Source organism: Meriones unguiculatus, chromosome 10 (genome assembly GCF_030254825.1).
Source record: "Meriones unguiculatus strain TT.TT164.6M chromosome 10, Bangor_MerUng_6.1, whole genome shotgun sequence".
NCBI classification, from domain to species: domain Eukaryota; kingdom Metazoa; phylum Chordata; class Mammalia; order Rodentia; family Muridae; genus Meriones; species Meriones unguiculatus.
In genome coordinates this window covers 46,056,591-46,077,915 of record NC_083358.1, presented here as the reverse complement: position 1 = coordinate 46,077,915, position 21,325 = coordinate 46,056,591, and the positions used below count along the sequence as shown (strand labels likewise).

Below are 21,325 nucleotides of genomic sequence, written 5' to 3'. Positions count from 1 at the left end.
TGGGGCCCAGGGTAGGGGTATCCCTGAAGACATACTGACTGTAGAAGTATTTCACAGTGATATATTTGACCAATAAAATGTGTAAATATAATCTACTTTTTGATTATAACAGATTTACTTTGATAATGAGCTGGAATACCAGTTTTGAATTGGGGAGTCTTGGACTTCACAAACTTATGTGCCAGTATATGACTGAGCAGAAAGCCCCTTTGCCCACTTTTAATCTCCTACCCATCATCCTACCCACAGAAAGGAGTCTCATTGATTGTTCAAGAGTATTTCAAACTCTGAGTTCTAGTTGTGTAGACCTTTCTGTAAACAGAAGCCTTTTGATAATTCTTGACCATCCAAATGGTTATTTAGAGGAACTAAACAACCATCTGGGGAAAATCATAGAAATCCCCAGAGGAAGATCAGAGATCAGAGCTGTCCAAGAGTATTTCCAGAATAGCACAAGACAAAAGTGGGTCATAGGTAGGCTCTGCACATTTCCTGTCCTCTAGAATCAAGTCCTTTAAAGAGGGAAGAGGTAAAGAGAGTGACACAGAGTGGAACTCTTTAATAAGGTGAGGCGCAAATTAAGTTTTCCCTGTCCATGTATAAGACATGCATATGCTTCCAAGGAGAATAGTCTTCCAAGGAGAACAATATGTGAGCTACTATTGTATTCAAAGGGAGTTAATAACTTCTATTTTTTTACATTTGTGCTCTTAAGTCTAGTGATTATCCAAGTGTTGCTTCAATATTACTGAAAGTCCTAGCTCTTTCTTTCTTTCTTTCTTTCTTTCTTTCTTTCTTTCTTTCTTTCTTTCTTTCTTTCTTTCTTTCCTTCCTTCCTTCCTTCCTTCCTTCCTTCCTTTCTTTCTTTCTTTTTTTCTTTTTTATTTTTAGTTACATTTTAGTAACTCTGTATCCCAGCTGTATCCTGCTCCCTCATTCCCTCCCAATTCCACCCTCTCTCCCTCATCTCCTCCATGCCCCTTTCCAAGTCCACTGATTGGGGAGGACCTCCTCCCCTTTCATCTGACCCTGTTTTATCAGGTATCTTCAGGACTGGCTGCAAAGTCCTCCTCTGTGGCCTAGCAGGACTGCTAGCTTCCTTGGTGGGTGGGGAAGTCAAAGAGCCTGCCATTGAGTTCCTGTCAGAAATAGTCCCTGTTCCCCTTACTATGGGAAACCAATTGGTTACTGAGCTACCACGGGCTACATCTGAGCAAGGGTTCTGAAAGTCCTAGTTCTAATGTTAGTGTTACAAGTGAAAGAGGATATTTTTACTATTAAATTTACCATTGGGAGTACAGACCAGTTCTTCTTCATAAGCACTGAGACAACCTAGCTGTCCCTCAGCCAAAGAATGGATACAGAAATTATGGTACATTTACACAATGTAATACTACTCAGCTATTAAAAACAAGAAAAACATGAAATTTGCAGGCAAATGAATAAAACAAGGAAAGATCATTCTGAGTGAGATATCCCAGAAGCAGAGAGACACTCATGGTGTATACTCACTTATAAGTAGATATTAGCCATATTATATAGGCAAAGTGGTAAATTAACCCTAGTAGAGTCTCTGTTGATGTGGAATTTTATGTACATCTACCTATACTCACTATCTATCTATAAGTTTTTGCTTTTTAAAGCATTAATTTTACACATTATGAAGAGGAACTTTTTAGTTTCAGAGAAATAGGTTATAGACTTTTTGGTACAGTTTTTTGATGGATACTTCCTAGAGGTTAGCACTGAAGGAATTCAAATGTCTAAGTTATTTTTCTGTTATGCTACAAGTGAAGAAAGAAGTTTATTTAATATACAATTTGGGGGGCTGACAAGCCATGACTAAATATTCAGTCTCTAGTAATGGCCTCCTAGGTACATAGCAACATGTTGAATGTCATAATGGGAGTAAATAAGAGAGAGAGAACATTCACTCCATAAGATAGGAAACAGAGACTGAAGAGGGCTCAGACCTTCTCTATGACAACCTATTCTGGTGGAAAATGAATCACTTCTTTGAAGGTGGAGACCACAGTGATCTAATCAAAATCCACTAAACCCACTTAAGGGTTTTACTATTTCAACACTACTCCACTGAGGACAAAGCCTCTTGGGAGATAACGTCAAAACATTTCAAAACTAAAGCAGAGAAGTGAGAAAAAAGCAAACAACAAGCAAATATCAAGTGTAATATCAAGTATCAAGTATAATCAAGTATCTAAGGTACCTTTGTAGAAATATGTTACACAGCAACTTCCATGTGGCTCTTATAGGTGTATTTTAGACCAGTGGTCCACGTTACAGAAGGATAAGTTCTAATCATGATTCAGATTTTTAGCAACTGAGCTGCCTCAGAGAGAATAAAGTTCTCATCTCTGCTAAAGTTTACATGGAAGATTTTGACTGGCAGAGTAGTCATAGGAGGAGCTCCTGTAACTTCAGTCTTCAGGTTTGGAGTTTGATAATAATATCTCTTGTGTCTTCTTGGATTCCATGGCAGAGCCTGTAAAAATTTTGAAATATTTCCAATCTATATTTCCCCAAATTATTTCTGAATTGTGCATCTTTTCTCTTGCAGGAGAAAATGCAGAAGTTTCGATGGATGTTTCCTTGGGTTACCGTGATGATATGTTTTCAGAATGGACTGAAATGGCCCATGAAAGAGTACCACGTAAACTCAAATGTACTTTTACATCTCCCAAGGTAGGGTACCTTTATTGCTGACTTGATAGTCTTTGATTCTTGGCATGGAGTACTACCAATCAAGTGACTTGTGATGTCCCATAAAGAACAGAAGGTTTTCGATTTGCTTTTTTGAAGTGAATGAGAGGCTAGGCTTTCCACTGAATAAATTTTGGTCATGTTTTGTTCTCATCTTTTGTCTTCATCTTGCTCCTGAAAAACTTGTGTAGAATCAGACAAATTTGATTCTTCTAGCACTGGCTTTTTGAAACTTTGTTTTTGCCTGTAAGTGTAAGGGCAAAGTTAATAATGAGAATGATAGGTGGAAGCCTCTGAATACCATGCTGAGCATAAATAGCCATGTATTTTTAATGTGAATTAAAATCATGTTTTAGAATAAAACATATGTGGCCTGAATTCAAGGTTCTGTCACTAACTTGTGATCACAGTCGAGCTTTATAATTTTTCTATTCTTTTTTTTCTGCAAAATGAAAGATAATGTATAGTAACCTTGTTGGTTTTTATTTGTTTGTTTTTATAAGAGCCAGAGGAAGTAAGGAACATGTACTGTGGCTTTATAATTTAACAATAATTCTGAGTTATGTTTGTGAATGAAATGCAAGATGGGCTGCCTGGACAAAAAGTGTCAACTGTAACTCTAACTCTCATAGACAAACTATTCCCCAAAATGTGATTTGTTTTCTAGGCTTTCACTACACAAAGGTGGTCTGAGGATCAAGGACATCAGTACGAATTGAAAGCTTATGGAAAATATAGATTGCCAGGCCACACATAAAACCTACTATTTTCTTATGACATGTGAATAAATTATAAATAATAGAAATTTATATGGTTCATACTTGTAGAGGCCGACAGTCTACAAGCATGACACTGGAATCTGTTCAGGTCATTTGTGTTACACTAAGCCATGGTAGGAGGGCAATCAAACCTATATTGGAGAGAATATGGGACAAAAGTGAGCTTCACATAGCAAAACATTTTGCTTGATAACTAATGCATCTCCACAATGATAGTACTAATTCTTGCATGAGAGCGGAACCGTCATGACGTAATCATGATAACAACTAAATTTCAACATTAGTATTGAGAGGGGAAATTCAAGCCATAATAACTACTGAGTCAAATCATAGAGACAGGACCAAAAACTTTATTTTAGAGCACTTTGAATTCATACTCATAGATTAAAAAATCTTGAAAACTCCTAACCCAGGCTCTTTCTTTGCTCACGGTCTAAATATAGAGCTATCTGTTAAACAACCTTGAAGAATTGTTTCTTGAAAGTAATTTATAGCTAAAAATGAGAGGTGTCTGTAAGCTAGGGGAAACTGAAAGATAAATACTACATTTCATATTTTTTTATGAAATTGAAAACTTTTTTCTGTATGTGATGTAAGCTGATTGTATCTTTCAGAGGAGGCCTTAGTTAAATATAAGTTATAGGCCTTTTGGATATAGAAAATTTTCTTCTCAGGAAAAGAAGTAGTTATTTTTCACTTTCCTTACACACTAGGAGGTGTGTGTATGGAGGTGCTGCCTGAAACTGCTTCTCAAGGACAGGGGCTTAATTATCTTTAAGATGTGTTGATCTCTTTTTAGTAAGAGATTAGACCTTGAAAGGTGTGAAGAAAATGAATTATCAAATCTATGCATTTTGATTATGATGAAGTTTAATCTTGATTCTGAAGATTAAATGAGAAATTGCTATAAAGCTCTTTAGTCGCTAATGGATTGTGAAGTAAAAAAAAAAATAGTCAAGTTGCTACCTGCTGTAATTTTCCCTAATTAGGCAGTCTTATTCAAGAGCTGGGGGAAGATAGGGAGGCAGGAGGAAGGAAAGGAAAGAGGGAAGGCTGGTGGGAGACAGAGAGAAAGGGAGAAAATAAGAGTATCTTTTTAGTTTTTTTGAAATGGGTGTTTCTCTGTATAGCCGTTACTCTGTACAGCCCTGGCTGTTCTGGACTTGCTTTGTAGACCAGGCTGACCTCGAACTCACAGAGATCCACCTGCTTCTACCTCCCTGAGTGCTGGGATTACAGGTGTGCACGACCCTGCCCAGCTTCATTTTTCTTAAATGCCATAAATACTGGTAGAGGATGAAATTTTAAAAGAAAACCTCAAGCTTGGCACACATGTGGTACACATACATATATGCAGGCAAAATACTCAATACATATAAAATACAAATAAATAAATATTTTAAAAAGAAAGGAGGAGGGAGGGAGGGAAGGAAGGATCAAAGGAACGAAGGAAGGAATGAAGGAAGGAAACAAGCAAGACCTTCAGCCCCTATGGTGAGTTTGACACTGATCCTGGTAGACAGCTCATAGTTTATTTTCATTAATTCCTACAGATTTCTACTTCTAGACCCACTTGTAAGTAAAGGCGAAAAGAAAAAAACAGAGGGGGGAGCTCAGGTGCAGAAAGGCCATTATGTAGGAATCATTATATAAAAAGAATCATATAAAAATTCTAATTTGAGAAAGAAGCAGAACTCTTTACACAGAATTATTTTACTTTAAAAATCTTATTTGATACCCCTAAGTAATTGGTAGTGTCTGACAAAAGCATTCATGCCTTAGAAGATAAGTTTTCATGACTCATTACTAATGTCTGTTCGTACTAGGAAGGGACTAACTAGTGATGTCTGACCAGGCAAGAAAAGAGAAAAGAATGCAGATGTGCATGAACTGTTTGCCAGTTTTATTCTGCCTAGTCTACAGATGTCTCCTCTCTCTCTGCACAGTTATGTTCATTGTATTTTTAAGTCCTGATGTTCCTTAAAGAGGCCCTGCCACCATTATATAAGGCACAGAATACGGAATCTACTATAGATTCCTGATCATCTTCTCACTGGATTAATATATATTTCTGCACATTTAGATATTTTTCTCTAATTTGACAAATTATGAATGTCACATCAAACAACTCAGATCTAGAAATGAAAAATAATTCACCTCCATTCACTTATTCAGGGCACATAAAAATTTTCCTACTTACATCTACTTTTCAGGAAAAGTTCCTACTGCCTGCTACATACAGCTCATGCTTCTGCACGCCATGGTCACCCACCACTTTGCAAATCCACCTTTAATAGGCACATACTCAGGATGCCTTGAGAAGTATAACAGAATTTAGTTCCCCACTACCACAGTCACTCTTAAATTGCTAAGAAGTTCAAGAGGCTTTCCTGGGAACACGGATAAATTTCTATTTAGGTAAAATTTTAGCTTTCTCCTGCCAACTTGCCTCTTGGGTTGTTAGAAGGTTCAGGGTAGGTGCAGAAAACTCTGAGTGAGTATCTCTAGCAAAAGGATTCCATTGTTCATGGCACTGTGTACATCTTCTTTTTATTTTTATATATTTTTATTTTACAAGTATTAATTTTTCCTGTATTTATGTGAGTATGGCACATGCATGCAGCCAGCCCATGGAGTGCAGAATAAGGTACCTTTGAACTCAAGTTATAGTCCATTTTGACGTATTGTGTAGATGCTGAGAATGAAATCTGAGCAGCAAATGATCTTAAATTTTGAGCCACTTTCCCCCAGCACCAATACACTGCTACGTTTTTTTTGTTGTTGTTGTTGTTTTATGTCAGATCATTTTAGCTTTTTATTTTTCACTGTGAAAACTATTAGCTATCATCTAGATTGTGATGGACTTCAGCAAAGACTTTCCTCCTCTACACACGTGGAGTCTTTGGAGGTCTCTGGTGACCTTCTCTAAAATAGATTTTCCTAAACTATAGTAGTGGTATGATGCAAGCCTCTGATGTGGACTTTAATGAGGAAGGTGTCAAAAAACAAAAGAAATATCTGGTTTTTAGCTAAAATTCTTTGGTTTTATCTGAATTGAGGTTGATATATCTCACCTTCCCTTCTCTCCATCTTTGTGGAGTAGTTCAGTGGGCACCAGTATTCCAGCGTGTCATGTAGATCTGTTCCTTTAATGTGTACCTTAACACATTAGTATTTTAAAAATTGTTGATATGAGCTCAATCAAATGAATGCATTTAGTTTTATGGAAAAAATAATCTGCCTCAAACTATCTAATCATTTTCCAGACCCTAGAGCATGAAGGTCGTTATTATGAATGTGATGTCCTTCCTTTCATGGAAATTGGGTCAGTGGCTCATAAATACTACCTTCTAAATATCCGGCTACCTGTAAATGAGAAGAAGAAAATCAATGTTGGGATTGGGGAGATAAAGGATATTCGGTTGGTGGTAAGTGAATGTAACTAAACCAGTAGGCTGTCACCTTGAAGCAGGGGTCAAGAATGCAGTGATCATATATGTGTAAAAAAGAGTTCTGTCTTACTTCTTCCATCTCTATGCACACACAGGGCCCTGAGATCTTACAAGATGGGAACTACTCTATTAGTCCTGCCATCTAACCCTAACCCTAACCCTAACCCTAACCCTAAATGCTTATCTGTTGATTTATCTGAAAAGTGAGAATAAAAACATAACCATGATGGCCAAAATACTAAATTAAAATTATTTTCCTGGGACTATAGAAAAAAAATAAATCCTTGTAGTTCTTTGAGAGTTTTGAGTCTTATATATGTTTAGATCATATTCAGCCTCCCAACTCTTCTCAGATCTGTCTCTCTTTTTCTGTCTTCCCAGTTTTGTGCCAAACTAACAAACAAAACCTAAAAATCAGCAACAACAAAAAAATCCTTCAAGACAAATTTGTGCTGCCCTAAATATTATTGTGTGTGTGTTCTTCCACTGGTGCTTGTTTCACTTACCAAAGGCTGAACTTTAAAAACTACCCTTCCTTTCCCAGTAGCTAAGATGCCAGTTGCTTTGTGGCTAGGAATAGGATTATATAACTCTTTTCCATGCTGGGATTGGGTCTGGCTCAGGTTTGTACAGGTTTTGTGTATGCACTGAAAATTGCTATGAGTTCATATGCCTTGATGTGCCCAAATGATGCCTCCTTATGGTGGTAGATGACCACATCTACCTTTTCTGGATCTTTCAACCCCCTTTTCTGAAATGATCTCTGAAACTTAAGAGGATGTGTATGGTACATTTTCCTTTAGAGATGAGCATTCAGCCTATTAGTCTCTGCACTTAGTATATTAAGTGATATTTTTAAAAAGTTTACCAAAAGACCATATTGTTAAATTGATAATTCAACATCTAAATACAGAGAACATGCAAAAATCTATCTGACTTTCAATTTGAAGCTTCACGCCTCCTGGATAGCATTCATAGTTCTAGAGGGTGCTATAATACTACTGGAAGATAAAAACAATCTCCAGTCTCAACTAGCAAACTACAATAATGACTTTCTTGTGAGATATAACCACCAGTGGAATAGTATCACAAATATTAATGTAAATAACTAACTACTTTTTTATTTAAGGCCTGCTCCTTAAGGTGGAGCCAAGAACTTGAAAATAGGTCATGAGTCCTAGGAAAAACTTATTATTGTTATTCTGCCAAATGAACACAGTGATAAAATGGCTTCTAGTAAGATATTGTTATACCTACAGATGAGTGCACCACTCAACCCTTAACCCTCAACCCTTAAGGGATGAAGCTTTTTGCAGTTGATGGTAATTAACACAGAGCCCCACAACTGGACAACATTTAGAGTGAGAGACTTTGGAATTCTCAGCTCTAAATGGGATGTCTTTATCACATACCTTCTCAAGGTTCAGGAGTCTTTGTAGAAGAGGGGATAGAAAGATTGTAAGCGGCAAAGGTGACGTATAACTTCAAGGAAACAACATTTTACAGATACAACAGGTTAGATTCACATATAATAGTTATACAAGCTAAAGCCAAACAAAATCCCAGCACCGAGGAGGGGAAATGAGCACAAAATCCCCCTCCTAGCCAAGAAGCTATTCATAATTTATATAATTTATAAATTTATAATTTATATTTTGCTAAAATAGGGAAAAATCAGTTTTCATCAATGGAGTGACAAATGCTTGCATATTATCCACACTCCATGGCAAGCCCCATGCTCAGGAGTAGTTGGCCACCATAGATTGGACTCCATGTTTTGTTTAATTTTTGATTTTGCCTTTGTTTGTTTGTTTTGTGATATTTTTGTTTTTAAACAAGAGAAAAAGTACAAAAGGTTAATTGTGTAGTGAGGTAAGGGAGGATCTGGAAGGACTTGGAAGGAGCGAAAAATATGATCAAAACATATTGTATGTCTCTGACATGAACTCAGTGGCTGGCTCTTTGATAACCTCCCCCTGGGGGGTGGTGCAGTCTTGCCAGGCTACAGAGAAAGAGGATGCAGCCAGTCCTGATGAGACCTGATAAGCTAGGGTCAGACCGAAGGGGAGAAGGACCTCCCCTATCAGTGGCCTAAGGGAGGAACATAAGAGGAGAGGAGAGAGGGAGGGTAGGGCTGGGAGGAGATGAGGGAAGGGACTACAGCTGGGATACAAAGTGAATAAATTGTAATAAATAATAAATAAATGAATTATTCTTAAAACATATAGTATGAAATTCTCAAAGAATAAATAAAATCATAAAAGTTAAGTCATATGGGAAAATCTAAAAAAAAAAAAAGCTTTGTTACTTTGTTTCCAGCTCAAGCTGTAAGAGCGACCCTAGTGTGCTACAGCTTTCTTTTGCTCATGCACACATGATGGTACAGATAACTATGCTGATGTGCTGGGGACTTGGCACCTGCAACCTCAGGTTGGAGCTCAGTGTTTTACCTTCTCTGCATGAATGTGATGGGCTCTGTGATGTTTAACTTGCCTTACTATCACATACAATTATTATAATTTTTATAAGATCATAGGATGATTGTGGTTGCATAACAAATAAGAGTAAAATAATTAACATGGTTTACCATGAAAGGTACAGATGTTAATGAGAACAGAGACACTTAAGTTCTTTCCATGGTGTTTGTTTAATGATGTAGAACATAACATAAAGAGGCCACATATTAAATCAAAACTCATTCACACACGTGCAAGAAAATTAGAAAATAAATTAAAAGTACAAAATGGCATGTTATGAGCATAAATTTAAATCTCCTTTCCAATACTGCTTATTGGACATATGGTATCCCCAATGTTTGAATGAAGACCCTAAGAAAAATCTTTGATTATATTCTTAATCAGTCCCTTGGTATAGCATGGCTCATATTTATGATTTTCAGTATATGTCTACAGTATTTTTAGAGGTGTCAGAGGTTATGTGAGGACAGTAACTTCTATGACTATAAACATATTCAGGTAGACAAACTGCTCATTTGCATTTAGTTATAAAAATAACACCAATATATATTCATCTTCATAATTATACTTCGTTTCTGTTTAGGGAATCCACCAAAATGGAGGCTTCACTAAAGTGTGGTTTGCTATGAAGACCTTCCTCACACCCAGCATCTTCATCATTATGGTGTGGTATTGGAGGAGGATCACTATGATGTCCCGACCCCCAGTGCTTCTGGAAAAGTAAGAACTGATTCAGATCATTCTTAGCAAATGCTAGCTTCCCATAATTTGCTATGCTCCTATTTTTTGTTTCTACCTCGAGCAGCCAGTGTGTGATTTAGAATCATCTTGGATTCTGTGTCTCCTTCAGATTTCACATGCAAATTATTTGTAAGTCTTCAGAGTGCTTATTCCCACACTGCTGTCTTTGCAGTTCAGCCCCATGGTCAGCTTTCAGATATTTCTCTGTTAATGGACAAATTGTTCCACTCCCAACTGAATTCAAAACCTCCCACACACAGGATGATACTCCTGTAAATAAATTCTCTTTCTTTCTAATACCAACAACTTCTCCTTTTTGCTGTCTTATTTCCACTTAGAATTATACACACGTATGTTGTACCATGAGAAAATTATCCTTTTCCGCTTCCTTCTGAAGTCATCACACCATTTTCTACTTTTTACAAGAATTCTCTTCTCAAAAATCTTCCCACATACTTGCTCCAGTTCTCCTTGGTTCCATTTTAATATTGATTGACCTCTACTGTGTCATTTCATACGATCACAAATCAGAGCCTCAGTTCAGTCCAAATTTAATGGCTGTCTTCTAGTCCTTACCATCCTTGACCCATGAGCATCAGTCTACATAGCTGCTCACCCCCTTTCCTTCACACGGTCTTTTTGGTGTTCACCTAGTCTCCATTACTGTTTCCTCATATCTCTAGCCTCTTACACTATTGAGCCAGGCAGAGATTTTGGACTTTATTTAGTTCTGCTTATTCCAAGTTGATATCTGGAAATTAAAAATTATGTACTGTGTGATAATTCTTATTTTACATATTTAGTCTTAGTCTCTCCCAACTCTAGTTACAAACACCTCAGCTATTTAACATCTTCTTGCACTGAAAAAAATGTAACAAATATAAAGAATACTTGATTTTTTTTCTGCTGCCACCTAAGCTTCACCCATATTAATGAAAGGCAACTCCTCTCTTTTACTTACTGGACTTGAAAGAAGGAAGCTACTCAGTGTTCTACTTGTTATTCACACCTCTCTCCAATCCCCAGGAAGTCTTACTGTCTCCACTGCTACCACCCTAATCTAATTACCTACATCACTTCTCATCTGGGTTATTACAAGCAGCCTCTCAAGTGCTCCTCTTTCTCACAATATTTTCTTCAGTACAGTTTATTCACTAAAAGCGTTTTCCCTCCCTCCTTTCAAGTGTCAGTAGATCATTCCACTCCTCTACCAGTGTTCTACTAGTTATGGCTTGTCCTGTAAATGCCATTGAGTTTTATGTCCTGTTCTCTGGAGCACCTGTGATGGTGCTTGCATTTTAGGTGAAACCCTTTGACCTTCTTGTTTTTGTTATCTGAAATAATATTTCCCAAGTATCTTAAAACCTTAATTATTCCTTTAAGCTCTGCTTTGATGTTTCTCGTTGTTATGTTTCTTTCCCTATTCACCATATATAAAATCACTCTCCATTCTCTTATAGCTTTATTTTTCTTTATAACATTAAAGTTAATATTTATTCAGTGAATATATGGTGTAATTTTATTATTTAAATGTTTTAGTGGATTGCTACTCTCTTTTAAGATAACTTTAAGATGAAGTTTCTTTATGAGCTCGTGCTTGTTTTATTTCTCTGCTCTTATGTCCTATTATTTTCCTAAAATGTGCTACAAATAGATCTGTAAATATTTCTGCCTCTTTCAAGCCTTTCTGCATCCACTAGGAAGGGGCAGTCAATAGTGTGGTAGAGAAAAAGCAAAACAAGTAGCTAATTGGATTTATGTGTAGTTGTATAATTTATTATTGGAACAAATATACTTACATAATTAACAATCACCAAGTATATCACAGTAATGATTAATGATGCATATTCTTAATTATTAGGGCAGTGATATTATAAAGAGGTAAGAGGATACTGTTATACTCAAGAAGGCAATAGGGTTAAAGTGTGTATCTCTAAGGGGGTTCCATTTACTTATATAGGAGTTAGTATGACATTTTCAGAGTTGCATTTCAAGGTAGAAACTTGCTAAATCTGAATAAAGAACATCTCAGTTCCCAAAATTAAATTGATATTTTTAAGGTTTGCTCTCTCCAGAGTAACCTGGCACTTCTGGGTATTTTTCCCACCATTAGAGTCATCTTTGCCCTTGGGATTTCCATGACCTTTATCAATATCCCTGTGGAATGGTTTTCCATTGGGTTTGACTGGACCTGGATGCTGTTATTTGGTGACATCCGACAGGGCATCTTCTATGCAATGCTTCTTTCCTTCTGGATCATCTTCTGTGGCGAGCACATGATGGTGAGTAGTTGTGGGGAGGGATACCTGTCTGTCCATAGCTGCTCTGAGAAGGTTGCTGCCTACTTCTTTCTTCAGCTGTAGAAAGGTTAAATAAATGAGAGGTCACAGATCGACTTCATTCCCTTCAGGTTCAAAGTCTTTCTTCACTAGTAACTTGCTGAGTGTTTTGAGATAAGCATGCTCTAATATCAGGCCCTTTGTTTGTGAAATGTAGTAGAAAGGCTTAATATGATATTGTAATAGAAGAGAAACATAAAGTCTGATAATTATTTTTATTTCTTGTCCTTGACTTCTCTTCTGCTTGCTCTGGCCTTAAGAGCAAGTTTGCCACTAGGGAATGTGGTTTTGGCTTTTTCTGCTGGCAGCTTGACCAAGTGACCTAGTAACCCCTATTACCCAAGAATACTGACCTTTTTTTCATGGCATCAAGTTCTACTTTAAGATAGGCTGAGTTATCATATGAAAGAAGGGGGAGTTAATATGACATGGAGAGGATAGGAGCTCCACAAGGACCAAATATACCTGGGCACAGGGGTCTTTTCTGAGACTGACAGTCCACCAAGGACCAGGTATAGATATAACCTAGAACCTCTGCTTGGATGTAGTCCGTGGTAGCTCAGTAACCAGTTAGTTTCCCATAGTAAGGGAAACAGGGACTATTTCTGACAGGAACTCAATGGCAGGCTCTTTGACCTCCCCACCCACCAAGGGAGGAACAGTCCTGCTAGGCCACAGAGGAGGACTTTGCAGCCAGTCCTGAAGATACCTGATAAAACAGGGTCAGATGAAAGGGGAAGAGGTCCTCCCCAATCAGTGGACTTGGAAAGGGGCAGGGAGGAGATGAGGGAGGGAGAGAGGGAGGGTTTGGGAGGGAATGAGGGAGCGGGATACAGTTGGGATACAGAGTTAATAAAATGTAACTAATAGTAATAATAAAAAAAGATAGGCTGAGTTACTACAGTAAAAATAAGAGTGATGTCAGCCTTACATTGTGGCTAAGATGTAATTATGTCAGCAAGAACTTTGTTTTCATGTTAGGCTTCAGAGAAGGGTCTTTTATTTTTTTTTCACATTTTTTTCATTATATATCCCAATTAAAGCACTCTCCCTCAATTCCCCCCAGTCCCACTCTCCCTCCCTCTTTCCCCCATCCACTTCCCCTAGTTCACTGAAAAGGGGAGTTCTCCATCATTGCCATCTGCCCATAGTTTGTAGTTAAGTCTCATCAGGTCTACTTGGGTCCTCTTCTTCTGCGAGGCCACATCTTCTTCTTGCCAGGCCACATCATCAAGGGAGAGTGATCAAAGAGCATGATAGTATCAGCCCCTACTTACCTCACCTGGAGATACACATGGAGACTGAGCAGGGGATCTAGGTCCTCTCCATGCATAGTCTTCATTTGGTGCATCAGTCTCTGCATGACCCCCTGGGCTCAGATCCTTTAGCTTGGTCTCCTTGTAGGGCTCCTGTCCCCTCCATGTCCCTCTATCCCACACCCTTCTTCCATTAGATTCCCTGTACTCTATCCAAAGCTTGGCTATGAGTCTCAGCATCTGCTTTGATTCCCTGTTGGGTGGAGCCTTCCAGAGGACCCATACTGTTTCCTCTCTTCCACTGCTTCTGGTGTCTATCCTGTTTGCCTTTCTGAATGGTATTCTGCCTTAGTGTTTAGCTTCTTTTAGGTCTGCAGATGGCTATCTTGTATTATATGGATAATATCTGCTTATAAGTGAGTGTATACCATGCCTGGCTTTCTGATTCTGGGTTACCTCACTCAGGATGACTTTTTATAGTTCCATCCATTTCTTGGCAAATTTCATGATTTCCTTGTTTTTTTTAATATCTGAGTAGTATTCCATTGTGTAGATGTACCACAATTTCTGTATCCATCCCTCTGTTGAGGGACTTCTAGGTTGTTTCCAGATTCTGGCTGTTACAAATAAAGATGCTATGAACACCATTGAGCAAATGTCGTTATTGAATGGTGGGACATCCTTTGGTTATATGTCCAGGGGTGGCATATCTTGATCTTGAATGATTTCCAAAATGGTTGTACAAGTTTGCACTCTCACCAGCAATAGAGGAGGGTTCCTCTTTCCTCCACATTCACTCTAGCATGTGTTGTCATTTGAGTTTTGTTATCTTAGCCATTCTGATAGGTATAAGAGGGAATCTCAGAGCTGTTTTGATTTGCATTTCCCTGATGACTAAGGACATTCAACATTTCTTTAAGTGTTTCTCCACCATTCTATATTCTTCTGTTGAGAATTCACTGCTTAGCTCTATTCTCTATTTTTAAATTGTATTATTTGGTTTGTTGGTGTCTAATTTCTTGAGTCTTTATATATTCTGGATATTAGCCCTCTGTCAGATGTAGGGTTGGTGAAGATCTTGTCCCAGTCTGTGGGCTATCGTTTTGTTCTGTTGATAGTATCCATTGCTTTACTGAAGCTTTTCAGTTTCATGAGGACCCTTTAATTAATTGTAGATCATAGATCCTGAACTGTTGGTGTTCTGTTCTGGAAATTGTCTCCTGTGTTAAAGAGTCTGAAGCTCTCCCCCACTTTTTCTTCCTTCAGATTTAGTGTGCCTGGTTTTATATTGAGATCTTTGATCCACTTAGACTTTAATTTTGTGAAGGGTGATAGATATGGGTCTATTTGCATTTTTCTATTTGTGGACTTTCAGTTAGACTAGCACCATTTTTTGAAGCTGCTGTCTTTTTTTCCATTGTATGGTTTTGGCATCTTTGTCAAAAATCAGATGTCTATAGATATGTGGATTTATTTCTGGGTCTTCTGTTCAATTCCACTGATCCACCAGTCTGTTTCTATGCCAGTACCATGCAGTTTTTATTACTGTTGCTCTATAGTACAGTTTGAGATCAGGGATGGAGATACCTCCAGAAGATCTTTTATTTCAGAGGATTGTTTTATCTATTCTAGGTTTTTTGTTATTCCATACGAAGTTGAGAATTTTTCTTTCAAGGTCTGTAAAGAATCGTTTTGGTAGTTTGATGGGAATTGCATTAAATCTGTAGACTGCTTTTGATAAGATGGCCATTTTTACTATGTTAATCCTATTGAGCCATGAGGATGGGAGATCTTTCCATCTTCTCATATTGTTTTCAGTTTCTTTCTTCAGACACTTGAAGATTTTTTCATACAGGTCTTTGATTTGCTTGGGTAGAGTTACATCAAGATACTTTATATTATTTGTGGCTATTTGAAGGGTGTTGTTTCCCTAATTTCTTTCTCAGCCTATTTCTCCTTTGTATATAGGAGGGCTACTGATTTTTTTTTTAGTTAATTTTGTATCCAAACACTTTGCTAAAGGTGGTTCCCTGTAGCTGTAGGAGTTCCCTGGTAGAAATTTTGGAGTCACTCATGTATACTATCATGTCATCTGCAACTAGTGATACTTTGACTTGTTCCTCTCCCTTTTGTATCCTGTTGATCTCCTATTGCTCTACTTAGGACTTACAGTACTCTGTTGAAGAGATACAGAGAGAGTCAGCAGACTTGCCTTGTCCCTGAGTTCAGTGGGATTGCTGTAAGTTTAGTTTGATGTTTAATTTGATGATTGCTGTATATTGTTTTACTAGAAGATGCCTTGTATCCCGATCTCTCCAGAATATGAATGAGTGTTGGATTTGATTAAATGCTTTTTCAGCATCTAAGGAGATGATTATGTGTTTGGTTGGTTGTTTGTTTTCTTTCAGTTTGTTTATATGGGTGGATTACATTGATGGCTTTCCATACATTGAACCACCCCGGCATACCTGGGACGAAGCCTACTTGGTCATAGTAGATGATATCTTTGATGTGTTCTTGATCTTTTTGAAGTTTAGGTATCAAGGTGACCGTGGCTTCATAGAATGACTTTGGTAATGTTCCTTCTGTTTCTACTTTGTGAAATAGTTTGAAGAGTATTTGTGTTAGCTCTTCTTTGAAGGTCTGTTAGAATTCTGTGCCCAAAATATCTGGCCCTGGACTTTTTTTTTTGGATGGGAGACTTTTGATGACCACTTCTATTTCCTTAGTGTTAGGATTGTGCAGCAAAGCTACACGGCAGGTTCACAAATCATACCACACAACTGGTTCTATATGGAGTTTTATTAAGGAATGGGGAGGGGAGTCAAAGAGACCATCTTTGGGCACAGCAGGAGAGAGTGAGAGAGACAGAGAGAGGAGGTAGTGAAAGTTCTCTTATAAGGTGACCCAGAGAATGGACAGGTGGTTTCATGTGGTCCGAAGGTAGTCTACAGGTGGCCTCACAGATATCTGATATCCCGTTTGTCAGGTCCCTTGGGGCTGGCCATAGGATGCCTGCTTACAGATCCCAGCACTTAGGGGATATAGAACTATTTAATTTATATACCTGATCTTGATTAGATTTGGTAAGTGGAATCAATCAAGAAAATTGTCCATTTCATTTAAATTTTCAAATTTTGTGGTGAACAGGCATTTGAAGTAAGATCTAATGATTGTTCGAATTTCCTCAGTATCTGTTGTTATGTCCACCTTTTCAATTCTGATTTTGTTGCTTTGGATAGTGTCTGTCTGCTTTTAGTTAGTTTGACTAGGGGTTTGTCTATACTGTTGATTTTCTCAAGGAAACAGCTCTTAGTTTCATTGATTCTTTGAATTGTTCTATGATATTGTGGAAAATATTTTCTAGGCCTTGAAGACAGGAATCTTCTTTTTCCTCTATTCCTGTTATTCTTTTTTTTTTTTTTTCAATGCAGTTTATTCAGGAACATTGAACAATCCTCGGACCCCGGGGAAAGCCAGCCCACAGCTTAAATAGCCTCTGGGTAGCCAACCCAGGCGTGCCACGGGGGCAATGCAGATAGGTCCACATACATAGAAGCAAGCCAGATCCTCGGCCTTAGCCAAATGTGGAGTTGTTCGTGACAGAGAGCACTCACCATCGGGAAGATGGAAGGTGGAAACCAGCTCCATCTTTAAGGCATAGCATTCCGCAGCTCTCTACAGTTCCCCCTTTTTGTTTTAGACGCATCAGGCAAGAGTAGAGGTCTGATCTCTGATATTAGAAATAAATTGGGACTTTGTACAGATGTTCATTTAGGTGTCATCCACCCAAAGAGCATCAGACCCGTCCGATACCTTTTTCTCAGAGGCGGGACCTGGGGCAGGAACCTGCATGCAATCAGACATGCTCTTCTCTGGGTCCAAAGCGGCTGATCCTGAGTGCAGTGCTTAGCCTCGCATCCTGAGCGTATCATTTTAGCTTTTTATGGTAGCCAACCATGCTTGGGGAGACTGTCCTGCATCAATGGCTGTAAAGGCCTGAATGATCATGGCTGCATCACACTGTTGTGAGACTCTAATCTTGCATATATACCACAGGCAAACCAAGGAGACCAACACCAGAAGGCCTGCTAACACTCCCATGCCCACCCATTCCTTCAGATGATTCATGGCTGCAGCAATCCATGTTGATAATCCTGTGGCTAGTCCTGCGTCCACTCCAGTAGAATTTACTGTGACAATGGCCACTCTCAGCTGCTCCATCGTAGTATCGAATTCTCCAGTCCAATTACCTAAAATATAGCTCAACAATTGTTTAGACAGATTTGCAGCGCAGGAGAAATTCTCATGTTGTATGCTAGTGACACAAAGTCCAGCATACTTTCATTGACAGCCAGGTTGAGCGATTTGCCATAGGGTATCAATTTGCTCCTGCAAGAGGTCAAATCTGATTGAACACCATCAAGCTTCCTTTTAGTTGAGCATTAATTCCTTTATGTACAACTAAGGCATGAGCTACATTGGCTAAATGATTATTCAGGGTCTGAGCCGTCTGCCCAGTATGACTCATGGCTAATGCCCTGGTGGTAGCTCCAACAGCCGTCAATGAGATGGTAGTAACAATGGTGGCTGTAGTTCCAAGATCCCTTTTCTGTCTGAAGAGAGTCATAGCGTGAGGGGCATCAATGGGCATAGGCACCCAGTGAGGCATGCGAGTAACCAGGGCATACCTAACTTTACTAGCATTCCAGCATTGGGCAAAAAAGCAAGTATCATTACCACAATTACTTGGCTCTATCTGGCTAATAATGAATAAAAATGGGGGATATAGACAAACAGGTGTGGGCTTATAGGAAATATTATGAGAAGCCTTAACCCCTCGTTGGAACATCCTGCGTCAGTTCTAGAACTAGCAGTGGTGGTGTCCGAGGTGTGAGTAGGTTAAGGAGACCATTGCCCCCAGGGGCGAGACGTGCTCCATACCAATTGACTAACTCCATGTTTTCCTCCAATTTTGAAAGTCATTTAAGGTTCTTAAATTATTTTTTTCCCTTTTTTCTTAAATTTTTCATCAATTACACTTTATTCATTCTGCATCCCCCCATAAGCCCCTCCCTCCTCCCATCCCAATCCCACCCTCCCTCCTCCCTCTGCTTGCATGCCACTCCCCAAGTCCACTAATAGGGGAGGTTCTCCTCTCCTTTCTGATCTTAGTCTGTCAGTTCACATCAAAAGTGGCTGTATTGTCCTCTACTGTGGCCTGGTAAGGCTGCTCCCCCCCCCCCAGAGGGAGGTGATCAAAGAGCAGGCCAATCAGAGTATGTCACATTACTATGTAACCCAATTGGACTCTGAACTGCCCTGGGCTACATCTGTGCAGGGGTTCTAGGTTATCTCCATGAATATTCCTTGGTTGGAGTATGAGTCTCTGGGAAGTTCCCTATGTTCAAATTTTCTTGTTCTGTTGCTCTCCTTGTGGAGACCCTGTCCTCTCCAGCTCTTACTATTTCCCAGTTCTTACCTAAAATTCCGTTCACTCTGCCCAACAGTTGCCCATCAGGCTCAGCATCTGCTTTGATAGTCTGAAGGGCAGAGGCTTTCAGAGGCCCTCTGTGGTAGGTTCCTAGGTTGTTTCCTGTTTTTTTTCTTCTTCTGATGTCCATCCTCTTTGCCTTTCTGGATGGGGATTGGACGTTTTAGTTAGGGTCCTCTCTCTTGCTTAGTTTCTTTAGATGCACAGGTTTTAGTGGGTTTGTCCTATGTTGTATGTCTATATGAGTGAGTATATACCATGTGTGTCTTTTTGCTTCTGAGACAACTCACTCAGGATGATCCTTTCCAGATCCCACCATTTACCTGCAAATTTCATGATTTCCTTATTTTTCATTGCTGAGTAATATTCCATTGTGTAGATGTACCACAATTTCTGCATCCATTCTTCAATTGAGGGGCATCTGGGTTGTTTCCAGCTTCTGGCTATTACAAATAAAGCTGCTACAAACATGGTTGAGCAAATGTCCTTTTTGTGTACTTGAGCCTCTTTTGGATATATGCCCAGTAGTGGTATGGCTGGATCTTGAGGAAGCGCTATTCCTAGTTGTCTGAGAAAGCGCCAGATTGATTTCCAGAGTGGTTGTACAAGTTTACATTCCCACCAGCAGTGGAGAAGGGTTCCCCTTTCTCCACAACCTCTCCAGCATGTGTTGTCACTTGAGTTTTTTATCTTGGCCATTCTCATGGGTGTAAGGTGAAATCTCAGGGTTGTTTTGATTTGCATTTCCCTAATGGCTAATGATGTTGAGCATTTCTTTAAGTGCTTCTCGGCCATTCGGTATTCCTCTACAGAGAATTCTCTGTTTAGCTCTGTTCCCCATTTTTTAAGTGGATTACTTGGTTTGCTGCTTTTCAGCTTCTTTAGTTCTTTATATATACTGGATATGAGTCCTCTGTCAGATAAAGGGTTGGTGAAGATTCTTTCCCAATCTGTAGGTGGTCGCTTTGTTTTGATGACGGTGTCCTTTGCTTTACAGAAGCTTTTCAGTTTCATGAGGTCCCATTTATTGGTTGTTGCTCTTAGAGCCTGTGCTGTTGGTGTTCTGTTCAGGAAGTTTCCCCCTGTACCAATGAGTTCTAGGGTATTTCCCACTTTTTTTCAAGCCGATTTAATGTGTCTGGTTTTATGTTGAGGTCTTTGATCCACTTGGACTTCAGTTTTGTGCAGGGTGACAAGTATGGATCTATTTTCATTTTTCTACATGTAGACATCCAGTTAGACCAGCACCATTTGTTGAAGATGCTATCTTTTTTCCATTGTATGGTTTTGGCGTCTTTGTCAAAGATCAGGTGTCCGTAAGTGTGTGGGTTTATTTCTGGGTCCTCTGTTCGGTTCCATTGATCCACCATTCTGTTTCTATGCCAGTACCATGCAGTTTTTAAAACTGTTGCTCTATAGTACAACTTAAGATCAGGGATGGAGATACCTCCAGAAGATCTTTTATTGTAGAGGATTGTTTTAGCAATTCTGGGTTTCTTGTTATTCCATATGAAGTTGAGAATTTTCCTTTCCAGGTCTGTAAAGAATTGTGTTGGTAATTTGATGGGCATTGCATTGAATCTGTAGATTGCTTTTGGTAAGATGGCCATTTTTACTATGTTAATCCTACCAAGCCATGAGCATGGGAGATCTTTCCATCTTCTCATATCTTCTTCTAATTCTTTCTTCAGAGATTTGAAATTTTTTTCATACAAGTCTTTGACTTCCTTGGTTAGGGTTACTCCGAGGTACCTTATGTCATTTGTGGCTATTGTGAAGGGTGTTGTTTCCTTAATTTCTTTCTCAGCCCCTTTGTCTTTTGTATACAGGAGGGCTACTGATTTTTTTGAGTTAATTTTGTATCCTGCCACTTTGCTGAAGGTGTTTATCAGCTGTAGGAGTTCCCTGGTAGAGTTTTTGGGGTCACTCACGTATACTATCATATCATCTGCAAATAGTGATAATTTGACTTCTTCCTTTCCAATTTGTATCCCCTTGATCTCCTTCAACTGTCTTATTGCTCTAGCAAGGACTTCCAACACTATGTTGAAGAGATATGGAGAGAG

The 21,325-nt window shown here is 38.8% G+C and overlaps 1 protein-coding gene across 3 annotated transcripts in view; it reads left to right on the top strand.

The window, feature by feature from the left end:
* Wls (Wnt ligand secretion mediator) overlaps window positions 1-21,325 on the top strand; it is a 131,597-nt gene that overhangs the window by 70,860 nt on the left and 39,412 nt on the right. For 2 of the 3 annotated variants that reach the window (XM_060392412.1, XM_060392410.1), the window contains exons 3-6: window positions 2,579-2,703; window positions 6,767-6,928; window positions 10,013-10,149; window positions 12,284-12,452. In XM_060392412.1, the coding sequence (XP_060248395.1) occupies window positions 2,579-2,703; window positions 6,767-6,928; window positions 10,013-10,149; window positions 12,284-12,452 (593 nt within the window). The remainder of the gene's footprint in view (window positions 1-2,578; window positions 2,704-6,766; window positions 6,929-10,012; window positions 10,150-12,283; window positions 12,453-21,325) is intronic. The other variant, XM_060392413.1, reaches the window with a different exon arrangement.